The sequence below is a fragment of the Lagenorhynchus albirostris genome, chromosome 2, assembly GCF_949774975.1.
Source record: "Lagenorhynchus albirostris chromosome 2, mLagAlb1.1, whole genome shotgun sequence".
NCBI lineage: Eukaryota > Metazoa > Chordata > Mammalia > Artiodactyla > Delphinidae > Lagenorhynchus > Lagenorhynchus albirostris.
The window spans coordinates 157,152,020-157,171,184 of record NC_083096.1 but is presented as its reverse complement, the minus strand read 5'-3'; the positions used below and the strand labels follow the sequence as shown (position 1 = coordinate 157,171,184).

General features: G+C 53.5%; 1 protein-coding gene across 1 annotated transcript; it reads right to left on the bottom strand.

Moving 5' to 3' along the window:
• Nucleotides 1-1,732: 1,732 nt before the first annotated feature.
• On the bottom strand, nt 1,733-15,498 carry CSF3R (colony stimulating factor 3 receptor). Its single transcript, XM_060142690.1, has 16 exons — nt 15,437-15,498; nt 12,116-12,199; nt 9,575-9,871; nt 8,523-8,646; nt 8,179-8,366; nt 7,206-7,375; nt 6,935-7,088; nt 6,763-6,842; nt 6,167-6,380; nt 5,098-5,286; nt 4,599-4,700; nt 3,845-3,991; nt 3,593-3,733; nt 3,217-3,310; nt 2,889-2,970; nt 1,733-2,499 (listed from the first exon to the last, which is right to left on the bottom strand). Exons 2-16 carry the CDS (start codon nt 12,177-12,179, stop codon nt 2,020-2,022), a joined length of 2,526 nt encoding a protein of 841 aa, XP_059998673.1. The 5' UTR covers nt 12,180-12,199; nt 15,437-15,498; the 3' UTR covers nt 1,733-2,019.
• Between the last annotated feature and the right edge of the window lie 3,667 nt (nt 15,499-19,165).

The following is a 19,165-nucleotide window of genomic DNA, read 5'->3' as shown; positions in this document are numbered from 1 at the left end:
GGTTAGCTGTAGCGCGAGATTGAGGGAGCTTGATCGTCGCCTGACATCGTTAGTGGCGTGCGGTGCTGTATAAACTCTCAAGATGCCACGTTTTCTTGAGCATGCCTCCCGCCCTTAATCCTACTCCATGTTCCTGACCTTGGGCCCCGATTATCTTGGGGGCTTCCCTGGGGCCTGTCGTGTCTTCTTCCCCCAACCTAGCATTTTCCACCCCCTCTCCCTCCAGAGTGCAGGATGGACCCCTGTAAGAACTACTAGGTTTCAGCCTCTTCTCTGGCAGTGTTGCAGCGTGGTGATTAAGGTCGCTGATTTTGGACAGCCCTGGGCTGGAAGCCTAGCTCAGCCGTTTACTGGCTGTGTGATTCTGTGTGCAAGTCGCTCGACCTTTCTGGGCCACAGTGTGCTTACTCAACCATGAAATGGGAGTGGTAATAACCGTGTCTTATCTTTTAGGTTGTTAGAGGATTAACGGAGGCAGTTGTGTGCAAAGCACCCGGAATATAGTTAAGTATTCAAGAAATACTAGCTTTGATATTTGTGAAATGAGGGGTGTAAGGACAAATGCCAATTAAAAGTAGGAAAAATAAATCTTAATTTTCTCTGGTGCAAAAAAGGGAAAGACTCTTCTGCCCCTTGCTTTTCTTAGAGCATTTACTTTAGAATACCTGTAACTGTGAGTTCTTTCTCTGCCCTTTTGAGATGTATGTAAATCTTTTTAAAAGCTAAATAAGCCTCTTGCCAGTTTTGCAACCCAGGAGTGTGTTTTTCAAGGACCTGGGAGCCGGCTCTTTGAAATATAATCATTAAGAAAGATAGAGCCCCTGTCTCCCAGTTTCTGCTGGAGGGTAGGAGCCTAACTTCAGCAGGTGCCCAGCTCCAAGTTGCAAACCTCCCTCCTCTCATAAAGATATGAGAAATTTGTTTTTCCTTTGGTTAATGGCAATTAGCAAACCCAGGTGGCTACCCCATTTCCCAGCTGAATTTAGGATGACCCCTGTGTGACAAGTAGTGCTGTCAAGTCCTCTTGCTTGAGGACTAGTGATTATCTTGAGAAAATGTATGCAATGAGTTGTATCCACTTGGCTGTGTAAACAGATACAATTTCTCTTCATCTTTCCAAACTCTTGAGCTGATTGCCTGTGACATTCTGGTTTAATTCTCATCCAATTAAAAAAGTTTTCTTCCTCTTCTACCCTTGTGGAGAGGTTTTCTAGGTTGGCAGGAGATTTTGTTTTTAATTACATTTCTGCAACAGGGGCTACTCTTTTCTGAGGCCTGTTCCCCATGTCCCACAGTTCTCTGTGACTCCTTCGGTAACCCTGGCCACCGTGCCCTAATGGTCATTTCTCAAGTCTCCATCACTAGAATGGGAACTCTTTTTTTTTTCCTGGCCTCGCCATGCAGCATGCGGGATCTTAGTTCCTCCACCAGGGATCGAACCTATGCCCCCTGCAGTGGAAGCGCGGTGTCCCAACCAGTGGACCGCCAGGGAAGTCCCTAGAATGGGAACTCTTTGAGGATGGACTGAGCCTAGTCATTTTGGAACCCCCGCTGCCAGCACAGGGCCTAGATGCTAGGTGAGGGCTGGCTGAATGAAGGAATTAAGGAAAGGATAAATAAATGAATGATTCTAAGGAGTAACCCCCCCCGCCCCGATTTCTAGGGTTCTGAAAAGAAAAAGAACAGAGATTCAAGCACACTCAAGAGTTTCTCAAAACCAAGCCAAACCAAATCAGACCATAAACCAGTTTAAGAGACTGAAATTATAGGAAACAAGTACAAAAAGCTAGTGGGCAGGGCTTGAAAAAACATTCTCTGGCCTTTGAAGTGGGAGGCCCAGCCCATGGAAATTGGGGGGATGGGGGAGGGATGCTAGGCGCCAGAGATAGGGGGACACTGGGAGACTTTCTGCCTTTCCTGGGGCTGGGGTTTTTTTAGTGAAGGGCTTACTGACCTCCTCTTCTCTGGATAGCCCAGGCTTATCAAGAAGCAGGCCCAGGTGGGGAGTTCTAGGAAGCCCTAGAAGCCCCCGAGACCCTCCACCCCACTGACCCGGAGCCCCTGCAGGAGAGGGAAGTCAAGCAGTGGCTCAAAGATACAGTCATCCTCCGGGTTTGGGACTAGGGGCTCTGGGGTCCCCAGGGGGCTGGTCTGGAACCAGAGGTTCTCATAGGACTTGGGGCTGGGGGTGAGGCCCCCCAAGAGGGGCTGAGTGGAGTCGCAGCGGAGGTAGTGCCCAGGCCGTGGGCCTGTGGGGCTGCCCAGCACCTGCACGTAAAGGACCTGGTCACTGGTGCCAGACTGGGGCTGGGGCTGGATACGAGGTACTCTTGGGTCCCCCTGGAGCACATAGGCCTGGACCAGGCTGGGGAGGCCACAGGTCCCTGAGCTGTCATTGGACTCCCAGGGTCCTGGCTTCTTCTCTTCCTCCTCCAGCACCGTGATCTTGGTGATGGGTGGCATGCTGGAGTCCCGAAGGCTGGGCAGCTGGAAGGTATCCTGGACATAAGGATGTGGGGTGAGGGCCTGGTTCATTTCAGATATCTGCCCCAGACACTTCCTGCTGCTCTTTGCTGAAACTCAAAGGGTTACTCAAAGGATGCAAAGCATCTCATATGTTCCTGACACGTGTTATGTGCTGTTTAGACTTGGCCTGGTGAATCTCCCCAACGCTTCTGCATGGGATTAGTCCCATTTCACAGTGAGGTGACTGAGGGTTTGAATGGGTAGAGCAGGGATTCGCACTTAGGTCTGCTTTGCTCCAAAGAGGTGAAGTGGGAAGATGGGAAGGCCTGAGTACTCATCCTCAGAGGGGTATCCCTTCACTTTGAGCCTGGGCTGGGAGCCTAACCCCCAGCCCCATTTCCCTCTCCCTCCAGTGTTCTCACCTCTGTTGTGATGGTAGGCACCCAGGAACCCAGGCTGCTGTGGGCTGGGTCTGGAACACTTGGCCAGAGGGGATTCTTCCTGCTGGAGAAGGGGGCAGGTGAAGGCTAGGTCAGGCATGCCCTCCCATCTTTCCATCCTTTCTCCCACCTACTCACAGCAGCTGAAGGGACGACCCCTTCATGTAGAGAGGAGAAGGTGGAGGGCCCGACCCCCAGACCTGGGTCCTGAGGCCTGGCAAGGCTGAGACAAGCCTAGACCGGCTCACTCAGGCCTGCACTTCCCTGCAGGCAGGGTTAGTTGGGTGTCATCCCTCTCAGAAGGACTCACCTGGGTCTGCAGCAGAGCTGGGCAGCCCCACAGAGGCAGATGAGCAAGACCAGGAGGCCGAAGAGGCCCAGGAGGATGTGCAGCTCAGACTCCTCTAGAGTGAGGGGAAAGCCAGAAGAGGCAAGAGTGCACGTGGGTAAGGCTGGGCTTCCTCCCTCAGACTGGGGTCCAAGGGCAGGGCTGGGTCTCCTGCCTCAGACTGGGGTCCAAGGGCAGGGCTGGGTCTCCTGCCTCAGACTGGGGTCCAAGGGCAGGGCTGGGTCTCCTCCCTCAAATCAGGGGATCCACGCAAGGCTTATCTACTTGCAAAATGGAGATCCTTTGGGTGAGGCACCCTCCCAACAGCCTTGTCCTGCCAGCCCCCCTCTCCCCTCACCTAGGGCCAAGGTCATCAGGGTGAGGCTTGTACTGTTGGTGGCCCACGCCTGGCTGGCAGCCATGAGGTGGACATGGTACAAGCTGGAAGGCTCCAGGCCGCGGAGGACAAAGCTATGGGAGGAGGCGTTCAGGACAGTGGCTGGGAGGAGAGGAGAATGGTGAGTCTGGGTTGGCTGCTGGGCCGCCCCAAGGCTTCTGAACCCACCCTCCCTGGCCTTCTGGGGCTGTGGGGCACTGAAGATAGACTCACAGAAGGACCGGTCCTGAGCATTGGTCCAGAAGATAGTGTAGTGGGTAAGGGGGCTCCTCCCCAGCTCAGGGGCCTCGGGCGCCCACTCCAGCTGGGCCCAAGTCTTGCCAATGTGCCTTAGATGCAGCTCTGGGCCATGGGAGGGGGCTGCCGGAAGAGAGAGGTCCAGGGGCTGACAGGGAGCGGGGCGGCGGGGAGAGCCCAGTTGGACTTCTTGTGGCTCCCCAGACCCAAGAACTGGGACACTTTGTGGGGGTGGGTGATAGGAGAGAGTCCAGGGGGACTCATGTCCAAGCCTCATTGTCCCAGGAACTTTCCCTGAATCCCACCGACTGCTAATAAGTGGTTGAGCTGGGATTTGAACCTGCTCCTCTTTGACTCCAAAGCCTTGCTACCTGATTTCTGCCAGGCCTGATTTTGTCTGGTTCATTATTTCTGCCACTGACTCTCTAAGTTTATGCCAGGCCCTCAGTTGAATTTCTATCACACGTGACACCGGATCAGTTTTTGCCAGACTGGCTCCCTGAATTCTGCCGTGCTCACTGCCCAATTTCTGTTACCCCACCACCTGACTTCTTTCCAGCTGCAGGGGTCCAGTGTAAGCCAGAGGTAATCTTAGGATTGGGAGAGACCCTCTTCTGGGCCAGAGGTAGGGGAGGAAGAAAATGTTCCCTCGTATTCCTGATTTTGGGGGCCTAGACAGGCCTTGAGAGAGAGGAGAGGATTCTGAGAAAAGGCTTGGTGGCTGACAAACCTATCTCTTGGGAGTAAGCATAGATGTGCTGGGAGGGTCCTTTGGTGTCCTGGTACAGGGGGGTCACAGTGATCTCGTAGAGCTGAAAGGGCCTGATGTTCTCTGTAGAGAGAAAATAGGGGCACCCTGGTTAGGGGCTAGCCTCTGATGATGGTCGGGGGCTAACCTCAGACTTCAGGGGTAACCTGGGCCTCATTCTGCAGGGCTGGCCTCTGCAGTCTCTTCTTCAGACCATTTGGTGCGGGTAAGGGGCAAAGAGTGGAAGAGAGAGCTAGGAAGGTGGCAGAGTCAGGGCTGGAAACAGAGGATCCAGTTAGACTGCAGGAGGGACTTCCTGATTCTGAGGATGTGAGATGAGAACAGTGAAAGAACAGGAAAGACTGGGGAATCTGCGTCTTTAGGGTGGTTCAGCTCGCCCCTTGCCTACTGTCAGGCAGGCAAAATGTCCCTCCCTCTCCCGGGCCCTGCCCACCTGCCCAGCCCCCCAGGCCTGCCTCACCCTGCAGCAGGGTCCCTGCAATGCTTCCATTATGCTCCATCCGCCACATCTTAGGGCTGCCGCTGGGGCTGGGGGGACCGAGGCCCCACTCAATGACATAGCCCCGAGGCTGAGGGCTGGGGGGCTCCCAGCCCACCCAGAGGCTGTGAGGGTCTCGAGCCACGGTGTGGAGTCTGCCCAGGGGTGGGCCTGGAGACAGAGTAGGAGACGATGACATGAAGATGAAAAGAATGCAGGCCCTGGAGCCAGATGCCTGGGTTCAATCTGGCCTTTGCTACTTACAAGCTGGGTGACCTTGGGTAAGTCAACATCTGAGCCTCAGTTTCCTCATCTGTAAGTGGAAACGATGATAAAAGTTTCTACCTCGTAGGGTCATGGTGCAGATTAAATGAGGTGGTACATGAAACAGGCCTGGCATGGAGTAGTGCTCGGTGATGATGAAAGCTAACCCTGTGTGGTTCTCAGTATGTATTAATTCACGGAGTCTGCTAACAGTCCCATTGTGGGGCACAGCTACGGTCCCCATCTTAGCAATGGGAAAACTGAGACAGGGAGGTTAAGTAACTTGCCTAGGGTCACATGGCTGGGAAATGGGAATATTAGCTATTGTTATTGTGAGTCTCACTTCATGAGGACCCATGTTCAGGGGCACCTGGGGTTGGTAGTGGCTGATCCCCTGAGCATGAGCATTTCACTCAGGGACTGTGTGCGGGCTGGAAAAACTTTGGGCTTTCTTTCCCATTTCCTTGGCAGAATAGACGGTGTGTGTGTAGGCACCACCACCGGCTTCACCTGGTTCTGGCTAATGATAATAATGATAGCTAACACATACGGAGCAGTTACTTTGTGCCAGGCACATGTCTTAACTCGTAATCTTCACAGCGATGCTTTGAGTTAGATACAGTATCATTCCCATTTGCTAAATGAGTAAACTGAGGCCAGAGAGGGTAAGTAACTTGCCCAGATCACATTGCTAGCAAGTGACAGGGCTAGATTTGAACCCAGGCAGTCTAGCCTCCGAATTTACATGTGTAACCATCATGCTCTGCTAGCTGCTGGCCCCCTTTACCTCCGCTCTCCAAGAAGACCACTGGGGTGGGATGAGAGGTCCCAGCTGTGTTATAGGCCTCAAGGATCACCTCCCGGGCTTCTGAAGGCAGTTGGAAGGTACAGTTTAGCTCCGTGGTGTTGCAGAGCATTGGATCTGCCCCAGCCTGGTCTGAGGGTCTCAAGGAGACCAGGTACCCTTGGATCTGCCCGCTGTCTTCCTCCAGGGGCACTGGCTGCAGTGGGCATAGGGGGAAAAAGATAAAGGGATGCCCAACTCATCTGGAGTGGGGGAGAGCTTCTAGATGGGGTGGCCATGTCCCAAGGACTAAGCCCCCCAGGCTGGGAGCCAGCCCTCCTCCCTCTGTGCCAGGTCCTAGGAAGGAGGGAAGGAAAAAGCAAGTCGGTGTATGCAGCAGGCAGCAAAGTAGATGAGTCCTCCACTGTAGTCTCTCCAGAAGGGCCCTACCCAGCTTCCTACCCAGGCACATGCAAAGTGAGTGCAAATCACCTACAAATGCATCCAAGCCTCGGAAACCTGTTGGGGTCCTGAGCCCCAGCTTGCAGGGGTCTGTTTGGGTTGAAAGAGGTGGAGGGATGGCGTTCAGAGGGGGTTACCTGCCAGAACAGCTGCACGTCCACCGTCCTGGGGTCCAGCTGCCTCTGCCGCCACCATGTGTCCATTCTGACAGTGGGGGCTGTGGGTGGAGCAGGAAGAGAGGGTCAGGGAGGGCCCTGGAGGCCAGACTGGGTCCTGATGGTCGCTCCCAGCCTGTCACCACCCACTTACCCCGTTGTGTGGTGGTCAGCTCCAGGCTGGGGCTCCAGTTGCTCCAGTGGCCAGGCAGGCGCCAGCGGGTGCAGCGCATCTGCAGGGCGTAGGCTGTGGATGGGAGGAGCCCGCATAGCTCATACTGGAGGGTCCTGGAGGGCAGGGCGCCCACCTGGTGGGGGGTGTGTGTGGCTCTGAGCCTGGATCTCTGTGCCCTTCGATGCCAGCTCAACTTACCCTGCCCTCAGCCAGCCCCACCCCAGTCTCCTGAGGTTGCCCTCCGCCTCACCAGGTCCCAGCTGGCTTCTCCAAGCAGAGGCTGGTGGCGCAGCTCACACTTCTGATCTATGTGTAGGCTTGGCTTCCAGGTCTCCCAGCGCAACCTCAGGCAGCCTGGCTGGGGCGGGGCCACCTCAGAGCTGGGCCCCAGGGCCCACAGTGTGGGGGGCTCCAGTTTCACTGCAAAGAGAGGTGTCGTCAGACCCTTTCTCTGATCAGTCCTATCGGGCTCTATCCTAGCTTCCACTTGTCTCCCTGTCTGTGGTTCCATTTCTTCTCTGGGTCTCCATTTATGGGATCTCTGTGTCTTTCTGTTTCTCTCTGTGTCTCTTCATCTCTGTGTCATCCTGTTTCTGCAGGTCTGTCTCTGTATATGTGTCTGTTTCTCTCTCTGTTTCATACTCTTGCCCCAGGGCCTTTGCACTGGTTGTTCTCTCTGCCTGGAGCACTTACCTTCCGGATATCCAGCGGCTTGCTCCCTCATTTCCTCCAAGGATCTTCTCAAATGTCACCTTCTCAGTGAGGCCTTCCCTGACCACCTTCCTGAAATAGTAATAGCCCCCTCTCCCCGTCGCGTCCCCCTGCTCAATTTCCTCCTCATGCTTGCCGTTACCGACATTCTATTTTGTCTATTTTGCCCACTAGAATGTAACATTTCAGGGGCAAGGTTTTTGCCTTTTTGTTTACTGCCGTATCCCCAGAACCTAGAACAGCGCCTAGTGCAGAGTGGGCACTTCAAGAAATTTGCAGAAAGAATTAATGAGTGTATCTCTTTGCCTCTGTGTTTCTTCCGCGTCCTTGTCTGGGTCTCCACAGCTCTGTCTACGACTGCATCCACTTTGTTTTTCTCTCTCCTCCTCCTCTACCTCTAGATCTTGCAGCGTCTCATTGCCTGTCGCTGGGTCTGTGTTTCCCTCCCCGTGCCTCTCTGTGTCCGCCCATGGTGGGGGCCGCTCCCCTCCCCCACACTCAGTGTCACCCACCGACGTCCATGGGGACAAGGCACAGCTTCGGGGACACGCTGGTTCCCAGCGCGTTCTTGGCCTGCACCCAGATGCCCATGTTCTGGTACAGCTGTAGGTGTTTGCGGGGGATGGAGCAGTGGCTCTGCCCGTCCTCAGGCACACAGTCCGGGATGGAGTCCTCCTGGCTCTGACAGTTGCCCCGGCTCCTGCCAACGGACCGGGCTTGGGTGTCAGGCGGGGGAAGAAAGCGAGGCTCCCTTCTCCCTCCCGTCTCTGGCTCTCGCTCCCCACCCCTACAGTCCTACCCATGCTCTGTCCCAGGACCCAAAGGAATGGGGGCTGGCGTAGAGAGCCCTACTCACTTGAAGCTCTTCAGGGTGAAGTTGGTGGACAGGTGGGTGTTAGGGCCTGGCTCCCACTGGCAGGTGAGGCTGTTGGTTGTGAGGTTCATGAGGCAGGACAGGTTGTGGGGTGTGGCGGGAGGGTCTGTGTATGGGGTGGGGAGAGTGAGGGCTTCAGGTAAGACCACTCAGAAAACTCCTACTGGGACCACTTGGCCTCGTTTCCTTGCCCTGGGTCATTCCCTTGTCTCCATGCAGGGTGACCCCAGAGGGGCAGCCCTGGGGGAAGCTAAGTTACAGGCACATACAGGGATAAGTACCACAGAGTCTCCAACCCTCTCAACTCTGTCCCCTTTGACAGTAACAGTGTAGCATCTGGTTTTCATCCTGCTTCTGCCATTCATTAGCTGTGTGATCTTGAAGTCACCTAACGGCTCTGTGCCTCAGTCTCCTCATCTGGAAAATGGGGGTAATGGTAATGTACCTACCCCCTAGGGTTCTTGTGAGGGCTGAGTGACTTACTATGTATACAGTGCTCGGAGCAGTGCCTGGCATATAGTGAGTGCTCTGTGGTGTTAGCTTTCACTGTTGTTGATTCTTAAATGAGAACCTTGGTCTTTCTTTGTTTTTAGTTATGCATTGGCTTGGCCCAAATCCATCCTTCTCAGTTTGAACAGAAGGCTGAGACTGGGGTAGGGGAGAAGCTGGGAGCAAGCCCAGCTCATAGAGAATATCCTCCCTGGAGACACTCTCCTATGGCTGAGGGCTTGGGCTTACTCGGCAGCCATATGGAGTAGTGGTTACTATACTGGCTTTCGAGCCCCACTGCCTGTTATAAATCTTGGCTCCATCCTTATTAGTCTGTGACCTTTAGCATGTCACTTACCCTCCCCGAGCCTCAGTTTCCCCATCTGCAAAATGGGGCTAAATAACACTACCCACTGGTAGGGAAGATGACATGATATTGTGCCTTTAAAGTGCTTCTTGAGCAAGAGCTTAAGAAAGAATAGTTCTTATTAGTATTGGCAGGAGGGCATTGGAGGCAGAGTGGGTGGATGGCTGCAGGGACTCACAGCCTGCCTGTAGCTCAGCCTGGTCCAGGATCTGCAGGCTGTTGCCCCAGTGCAGGCAGCAGGAGAGAAGGGCCCGAGAGCGGTTGAGGTGGGGCAAGGTGATGGTGGACTGCAGGGTCCCATTTGGCAGGTACTGCTGCCTCTCCCCGGGCTGAAGCTCTGCTTCCAACTTCCATACAATGTGCGATTCCGAGTCCAGGCGGCTGCAGTTCTGGCTGATGGTGCAGGAGGCTGTGATTGGATCCCCCAGGCGGACGATGGGGGCTGAGAGGCTGATGTACCCGCACTGCTCCAGGCCTGGGGTGGAAGAGAAGGGGCCGTAAGTGACTCCTTTGCCTGGCAGAGCTGGGCTCCTAGACTCAGTACCCCTAGACTCTGTGCCGTTACCTTCATGCTTTACCTCCCAAGATGTGTCACTGGAATGGGGAGGATGTGTATGGGGACCGTGAGAGGCTCTGGGGGTGAGATCAAGATAGCGGTGTGTGGGTAAATGTTTATCAGCTGGCTATACAGAGAGAGACAGATCCTGGTTTGTAGCCTGGGCTGCTTTCCCTGGTGTAAATATTCCCACCGTGGCTGATTGCAAGCTACCAGTGTGACATCACTGAATGTGAACCCGGGAAGAGATGTACACAGTCAGCGCTTGCAAGCCAACCCCAGCACGCCACCAGATGGGAGATTACTCCCCTCCCCAGCAGTGGTGAAACAATGGTTAGAATGATAAGAACCCCACAGCCACAGCAATCTTTTCAGATTTCAAATCTGTTACCCCATCTTGATTATAGCACTTCAATGGTACGTTATTCCTCTGAAAGGCAGTATGGTATGTGGGTAAGAGCATGGATGTTGGAACTAGACTGCCTAGGTTTAGAGCCTGGTTCTATTGCTTATTAATTATGTGACCTTGATGTGTCACTGAGACTTTCTGTGCCTCAGTTTTCTCATCTGTAAAATGGGGATAAAAAAGTCCCTACCTTAGTTTTGCTGGAAGGATTAGATGTGAGAACACATGTAAGGCACTTAGAATAGTGCCTGTCATGTAAATATTTGCTGCCGTGATTAGGATAAAGACTCAGATCCTTCTCACAGCCCTTGTGGCCTGGGCCCTGCCTAGCCCTCCTTGTTCCAGCTCAGACCATCCTTTTCCAGCTCCCATCACTCTGGCCTCCTTGCTATTTCTTGAAAGCGCCATGCTCCCTCCAATCTCCGGATCTTTGTACCTGCTGATCCTTTTGGAGGTGCTCCTTTGCTTCTCTCCCACCCCTCCTTCACCTGGTTAACATTTAGGCGTCTTGCGGGGAACCAGACCTGAACCTGGTCAGGTTCTGACCAACCAGACCAGGCCAAGCCCCTTGAACTTTCCCAAAGCTCTTATTGTCCTTCATAATTATGTAGTCATGTGATTATTTGCTTGTTTGTCCCCCAAACTAGACCATGGGTTTTGTGAGGCCAGAGACCTTGGGTGTTTCACTCATTGCTGCATTCCCAGCACCTAGCCCAGAGCAGGCCCTTGGTGGATACATGTGGAATAAATGAGTAAGCACTGCACTTTGCCCACGATGCCTTCTCTCCTCTCCCAGGTGTTCTTCAGCCCATTTTGCTGATGGGGATGCTGAGCCCTTAAGAGGAGGAGCAATTTGTTTAGGGTCACAGAGCAAGTTCATGGAGGCTTGTACTACTCCACAGACTCAGAATTTCAGACTAGAAGGAAACTTGCCAACTGTTCACTTCAAAACTCCACATGATACTGAGTCCTCCACAGCAGGGCTAGGATGGCCTAGTTTTGTATGGCCTGCCAGCTAAGAACATTTTTTATATGTCTAAAGGGTTGAAAACCAAACCAAACAAAAACCAAACAAGAACATGCAACAGAGACTGTATGTGGCCTGCAAAGCTGAACATTACATCAAAGTTTGCCGACCCCTGCTGTGCCTTGGCTTGCATGCCCCCAGAGATGGGAGGCTCTCCACCTCTCAAGATAGAGTTTCCATAGTCTGGAGAGCTCTACCTGGGATTCTTTTTATTTTATTTTATTTATTTATTTTTTGGCCGTGCCATGTGGCATGTGGGATCTTAGTTTCATGAGGAGGGATCAAACCCATGCCCCCTGCAGTGGAAGCGTAGAGTCCTAACCACTGGACCGGCAGGGAATTCCCTGGGATTCTATATTTCAGGATTAAAGCTGCCTCCTTACGTCTTCCACCCTGATCCCTTTGCTGCCCGTGAAGGCTGCACAGGACTCAGGGGTTCCTTCTGACAACACGGCACAGATTTGCAGGCAAGACCTGGGTCTACCCCACCTTCTCCGGGCTGGCCAGCCCAGGTCCTCTCACTTTTCCTCAGAGGTGGTGGTTTGCCTACAGAGGTCTATGCATGGGAGCCTGGCTACCCCACATCTGTGGCCCAGTTGATTCTTTTGGGATTCTCTGGGAGTCCCAGGAGCACTGTGGCAGTGCTGGGAAATGCCTCCCTCCTCCACCCCCAGCATCTCTCCCTGTGCTCCCCCCTCCCCTCAGCACCCTCGCTCCTGGCCACACTCACTTCTGGGGAGCAGCAGGATGATCAGAGTGGCTCTCGCTAGGTTCCAGGCTCCCAGCCCCGCCATAGTGCCGGCTTGGTGCTCACCTGGAGGCAGAGGGGGATGGTTAAAGTCATGGGCTTCGGAGTCAGAGCTGAGCTTACTCCTTGCTCTGCCACAGTGTGGCTTCGGCCAGGTTACTTGATCTCTCCGAGCCTAGTTTCATTGCAAAATTGAGGTAACAACAGCCTATACTGCATAGGGTTTTGGGGGGAGGACCCAAAATGATACAAGTCAAGGGCTTCACGCAGGGCCTGGCACATAGGAGACGACTCTGTAAGTGACAGCCACTGTGATTATTCTATTTGCCTTCCAGGAGAGAACAGGGAAAGGAGCCGCAGGGAACAGTATTCTTCTCCACTTCCGTTCTGTCTTAGCTGGGTTTCCCCCACAAAGCAGAGGCTGAGATGAAGGCTTGCATGCAGGGAGTTTCTTTTGGGAAGGTTCCAGGAGCAGAGTGAGGGAGTGGGGAGAATGAAATGGGTAAGGAGGGAAAGCCAACACAAGGGTTCGTCATCAAGCCAGTCACATTTATGGACAACTGGGGCTCAGTCCTGCTGGAACCTTCCAAGGAGCCATGTAGAACACGCCTCAAGAACTGTCCACCCAAGGGACAATTCATCCCTTGGCTGGCTGAGAGAATGGGAACATTTATTCACCAGTTCCTGCCCCCCGTTGGTCAAGGGCTGTCCCTTGGTGTCTTAATTCTCTGGCATGTCCATGTTGCACATGCATGAGTACCAGGCAGGTTCTCCTGGGTGAGCCATGCTCAAAGTCCTTTCCTCTGACGCTGGTGAATATCAGAGACGCTCCCTGGCAGAAAGGGACAACTCCACAGAGTAGCTGAGGACAGGTTACACCTTGGGAAGCTGGCTGCCGCAGAGATGGCTAAAGGGAAGGTGGGCTGGAGGATACCCCCAATTCTGGGCACAGACCTCTGGAGGCCTTCTGGGGCCAGGCATCCTGTGGTCATGGCGACAGTGCCCAGATGGAGGGAGCATTAGTTCCCTCTAATTAGTTCATTAGTCTCAGGAAGTATGCATGGGTTTCTACCGCTGGGGTGGGCTTCCAGCCTTTCCACTCTGCTCCCACTGGGGTCTCGGGGCCAGACACCTGATCCTCCAGCACTAATTGACGCTCTTGGTGGCAGGTCAGTGGGAATCACCAGCCTGTACATACATGAACACATACATGTACGTGGTGTCTCAGCTGATCCCCTGTGCTCAGAAAGAATTAAACTCCTCTCCCTTTTCTCTCCCTCCAAGACAGAGGTGGGAATAAGAAATGCCCAGATACCCAAGGCTATTCCTGCCTGCCTGGGTCTTACTTAAACCCCTGGTCTGTCCTTATGTGTTGCAGTATCAGGACACCAGGTGAATGCTAGCCCATAAGTCACCTTTTTGCAAATCAAGAAAAAAGCGCCCCTTCCTCTGGATGAATGCAGCCCCACACTAGGACCTGGCAACTAGAGAACAGGCTGAATTTCAACCTCCGCTTGCTGGGCAGCTTTGTGCAGTGAGAAACCTGCACAACTGTTCAGAGCACCCCAGTCTACCAATCAGTGGTTGGCAACTTTCTTCTTACAGCATGCCAGTATGATTATCCACCATGCACACTTGTTGGGGAAGATTTAGCCTCCTTGGCCCAGATTTTGGGACACTGGTGCCCATCTCCATGTATTTTTGATCATATCCCAGCCCTCCTGCCCAGCGAATTACCACTTCATCCCTCTCCATTGGCTCCTGTCCAGAGTGGGCAATGCAACCTCAAACCCCCAGGGGCCCAGGCATCCTCTCCCAGGGTTGCCAAGGGTTGGCACGTTTGGCATCGGTCCCTGGTCCCCCATGGCAGCCCTGGGTGCTCCCTACCCCAGCTGAGGGGGATCTGGGGCCAGGTAGAGCATGGTCTCACTCTCTGGGGGCCCAGCACTGAGTCAGACCACCTGGTCTGAACCCCGGCTCTGCCACTTACCAGCTTGGTGACCTTGGACAAGTTACTTCACTTTTCTGAGCCTCAGTTACCCCATCTGTGAAAGAGGGATAACAATAGCACTCACTTCTCAGGGTTGTGGTGAGGATGAAATGAGATGGTCCCTGATAAAAGCACTTAATATGGAGCCTGCAAAGAGGAAGCACTTAATAACCATGTTATTTTCACATGCCATAAAGCGGGACACCGCCTTGTGGAATCAGCATGGTTTAGTGCCTCCTTGCCCTGCTTACAGGCTGCGTGGTCACAGCCTCCTAGGACTGCCACCTTGCTTTTGTCCGTGTCACACTGCACATTCCAAAGCCCCATTTCTGAGTCCCCTGCTCCTTGGCCCCCCAGTCTCCCCTCTTGCTCCAGCCATCTCGGCTCACTCTCTGGCCTCTCTCTGAGTCCCAGCACACCACGCTGGCCCCTGGGGTCACTGCATCACCCCCCACTCCTTTCTGCTTTCCTCTCCTTTCCCTCCCATCACATTCAGCCTTCTCCAGTTCACACCCCTCTCTCGCCTGTCCTTTCTACTCCCCTTCACGTGGATTCTTTCCATGGGAAGAGGGTTGGGGGGAGGAGGAGGCTGGCAATGAACAAAGGGAGAGGACTTCCCAGATGTGGTTCAGACAGAGGGAGACGGGCGGAAAAAGTAGGAAAGTGAGATACACAGACCAAAACGATGGAGAGAGACTCACAGAGATAAAGACTGAGGCAGGAGAGAGAAAAGAGCCGGAGACAAGAATGCTGATACACAGAGACCGAGGCACTCAGAGGCCGAGAAGCAAGAGATACTCGAGATTTTAAGATTCAAGAGACAAAGGGAACCGTGAGAGACAAAAAGAGAAGCACAGAGAGACTCTGAGACAGACAGAAGCTCAGAGGCATGGCAAGCCAGAGAGGGGCTGAGGAGGAAAGAGAGATGGAGAGTGAAATAGACAGGGATGGAGAGTGAAATAGACAGGGATGGAGACCGGGAGCAGGTAAGACACAGGTTCTGAGAGAGAGACGGGGAGAGGGACAATGAGTATGCCCTTCGCTGAGTCCAGCCCTTTCCTGAGCCCAGAACAGTGTCCTCAAAGAGATATTTGTCTGTGACTTCCCCAATGCAAATAAAAGTAGGGGCACCCTGGGAAAAGTAACTCAGTGTCCAGGGCTCTTGATACCAAGGGACAAATCCTAAAGGCAGGAGCTCTGCTCCCAGGCCCCCTGCATATGCACGCCCTTGACAGAGGTGGGGGGAGCATAACTGGGACTCCAGGGTCCCCTCGAGCCCAAGACCCAGCCCTCCCTGGGGCTCCCCTACTCACGTTGGAGCCTGCGGCTGGGCGCCCGCCTGGCCTCCCTGGTCTCTGCTCTCCTCTTCAAGGCAAGTTCCTGAAAACAGCCACAGCCCGGCTGTTCTCCCCAGCCCTGTCGTTAATGGCTCGGCCTCTGACAGGCGCAGGGGCTGCGGATTGCAACACCTGCCCAGCCTCCTTCCCGCCCTTGCATTGTTGAAGCTGGCATGGGCAGCCCCTTCCTCCCAGGAAGGAGCCTAGGAGGGAAGCTGGTGGGGCCCGGGCAGCCTTCCTGCCTCGGGGGTCTTAAAGGGGCAGAGGGATGTGGCAACGTTGTCCCCCTCCTCTGCCTCCGGATTTCCTGACCTCAAAGCTCTGAAGCTGGCAGGGCCCAGGCTCCAACCCGCTTGGGTGCCATTCCCATGCCCCCGCACCCCCCTGCCCTGGGGGAGCATCACTTGGAGACAGACCCTGGTTCGAAGGCTCGCTCGGCCCTAAGCCTCTTTTTAGCACTAGCCTTGGGGCCCTGATCCTCCCAATATTCAGAGGGGCGTCCTCCAGGTTACAGGGAATTCTGTAACACAGTACCTTCCTCCTCACTCCCTCTGCATGGCATGTTCCTTACTGTTGCCCAAAGGCCACACAGACAGAGGAATGCGGACTCTGGGGACAAGGCAGGGGATTGCCTGTGAGGCTCTGGTCTTCACAGCTCACTAGAGATTAGTAACGTTAACTCACAGTGATTCTGCCAAACTGAATATTTTTTCATTGAGTGAAACAGACTACATTTTATGTCTTTCACAATTCCTCTGCAATTGTTTACAAATAATTTTCTGTGCATTTTCCTAAAGAGGGTTCAGACTGTTCACAGTTTATTGGGTTTATGATGCAATAAAGATTAGGTACCAACAGACTAGCAGAGTGTCTATAACATATGATCCTTTTTAGAAAAAGTGGGTTTCTGAGTCTGTTGTGATGGGGCAGACCTGGGCTCCACTTCTCGTTCCAGTACGAAATATCCAACTGTCTGTAGCAACCTCCCGGAGGTGTCCCAGAAGGCTCACATGCTCAACAAATCCCATTGACTCTTCTTTCAAAATATAACTAGAATCCTGGGTAGATAGGTATTCACTGTAAAGTTCAACTTGGCCATATGTTTGGATATTTTCCTGATGAAAAATTGGAGAATATAAATATCACTTAAACCAGTACCAGCCAGCTCTAAGCCATCCTTTCTCTTACCTGATTCGTTGCAGTGGCCCCCTCCCTGGTCTCCCACTTCCATTCATCCTCATCCCCCCGACCTGTCTGTTGTTCCTTCAGCAGCCAGTGTGGTACTGATCAAACAGAAGTCAATTCATGTCATCCTCTGCCCCAAACCCCCAAGGGCTCTCATCTCACTCAAAGTCAAAGCCCTTTCAATGACCTACAAAGCCCTACTGAACCCGGGGCCCGTTCCCTCCCTGGCCCCTCTCCTGTGATTATTCTCCCCCTTGCTGCTCTGCTCTAGCCACTCTGTTGTCCTTGTTATTTCTTGGACTTGTTAGGCTCCCTCCTGCCTCTGGGCCTTTGCACTTGCTGTTTCTTCTGCCCGGACTCTTTTCCCCCAAATCACTTTATGGGTCACTCCCTCCCCTTCTTTGGGTTTTTTGCTCAAGTGTCACTTTCTCATTGAGGCCTTTTCTGACCACCCTTTAAAAAAATTGCAACCACCCCTCACTCTCTAGCTCTCTTCCCCCCTAATATTACCCTTTTCACCATCTGACACTGGCTGCCCCCAGCCCCACCTCCCACTAGAATGGAAACTCCATGAGGGCAAGTGTTTTAGTCTGTTTTGTTTAGAACTTTATCTCCAGGGACTTCCCTGGTGGTGCAGTGGTTAAGAATCCGCCTGCTAATGCAGGGGACACGGGTTCGAGCCCTGGTCCAGGATGATCCCACATGCCACGGAGCAACTAAGCCCATGTGCCACAACTACTGAGCCTGTGTGCCTAGAACCCATGCTCCACAACAAGAGAAGCCACTGCAATGCGAAGCCCGCACACCGCAAAGAAGAGTAGCTCCCGCTCACCGCAACTAGAGAAAGCCCGCGCGCAGCAACGAAGACCCAATGCAGCCAATAAATAAATAAATAAATAAAATTAAAAAACAAAAACAAAACCAATTTTATCTCCAGGGTCTTCAACACTGTCACATAGGGAGCCCTCAATACATAATATTCGTTGAGTGAACGATTGAATGGATGCATCTTCCCTCCACGTCACCAAACCTGTCCCCAATCCCTGCAAACCTCATCTTTTTTTTTTTTTTTTTTTTTGAGGTACGCGGGCTCTCACTGTTGTGGCCTCTCCCGTTGCGGAGCACAGGCTCCGGACGCGCAGGCTCAGTGGCCATGGCTCAAGGGCCTAGCTGCTCCGTGGCATGTGGGATCCTCCCAGACTGGGACACGAACCCGCGTCCCCTGCATCAGCAGGCGGACTCTCAACCACTGCGCCACCAGGGAAGCCCTGCAAACCTCATCTTGGTAAATTATATCACCCCCAAGTCCCCCAACCCAGGGACCCAGGAGTCATTCTTCACGCCCCTCCCCCCCACTGTCACATCCAGTCAGTTCCTAATGAAGGAGAATGGGCCTTTTGTTCATCATTCAGAAAACTCGTTCCTCAAGTAGGTGGCAGGGGCATGATGGTGAGCAAAAGCAGCCCTAGCTTCTGCCTTGATGGAGCTCAGGCTTATCAAGAGCTCAGAAATTCATCTCATCTCTGGGTCAGGTGTCCCCAGCCCTCACCTGGACACATTGCTGCCTCCCTCCGGGGCTGAGCCCCCGTCACCTCCAGCTGGCCAAGTTCTGGCTCTGCTGCTGCTTGGGCACCTTGCCTGCCCTGAGCATCTCTCCGGGCTGGGTCGGGTGCCTTCCCTCCTTGGTGATGCTGTAATGCTGCAGCGGCTGTTGGCTGTCTGCTTCCTTCATTAGACTGTGCACTCCTTGAGGGCAGAAACCACGTTCTCTTCTCTGCCTGCAGCCTCAGCACAGGGCACCCAGAATTCTCAGTGCAGATCTATTGGACTGCGGACTTTGGAGAAGCTGTTTACCCTCTCCAAGCCTCAGTTTCCTTATCTGCCACAGGGGTAATAACTCCTTCCAGGGGTTTTGTGAGGCTTAAATGAGCTATGGGAGGTACGGAGCCTAGCATGGTAACAAGCACGTGGTAGGTGTTCAAGAAAATTCCTTATTTTCTTTCTGCTCTGCAGAGTTCAGTCTGTCAGAGCAAGGCTCTACTGTTGCTCCATTCTCCACTGAGGACCTGCACCAGGCAATGGAGCTGCCACAGCTGAAATGAAAATTAGATTTAAGGAGAAACTTTCCTTAGGTAAGAAGCATTAGCAGATAGAGAGGCTAAGAGCAGAGGGTGAGGAGTAGACTGCTTCGACTTCCCACTTAATGCCGTGTGGCCCTGGGCAAGTTGTTTGACCTCTCTGAGCCTCCGTTTCATCATCTTTAAAATGGGGATAATGTTAGTATTTACTTCAGGGGATCCTTGAGAGAAATCAGTGCACTAATGCGTGTGAGGCTCATGGGCCAGAGCCAGGCTCACAGTAAATGCTCAATAAATGTTTACTCTGGTGAGCTGGAAAGCACGAGACAGCTGTGAAGTCAACCCCTCCCTCTCACCTAGTGTCTGCTTTGTGGATACTTCCTCCTCCAGCTCTCCTGCCCCGCCCCCTCCTCCCTCAGACTGGGTGGCCTCTGGGGGCTGG

Bases quoted from the DNA above. Each gene is read 5' to 3' on its own strand.
- CSF3R (XM_060142690.1), bottom strand. From the start codon at position 12,179: ATGGCGGGGCTGGGAGCCTGGAACCTAGCGAGAGCCACTCTGATCATC. The intron at 4,701-5,097 runs GTGAGGCAGGCC...TTCTCTCTACAG, and splicing joins TGCAGGGACCCTGCTGCAGG to AGAACATCAGGCCCTTTCAG. The intron at 2,500-2,888 runs GTGAGAACACTG...CCTTATGTCCAG, and splicing joins TGCCTACCATCACAACAGAG to GATACCTTCCAGCTGCCCAG.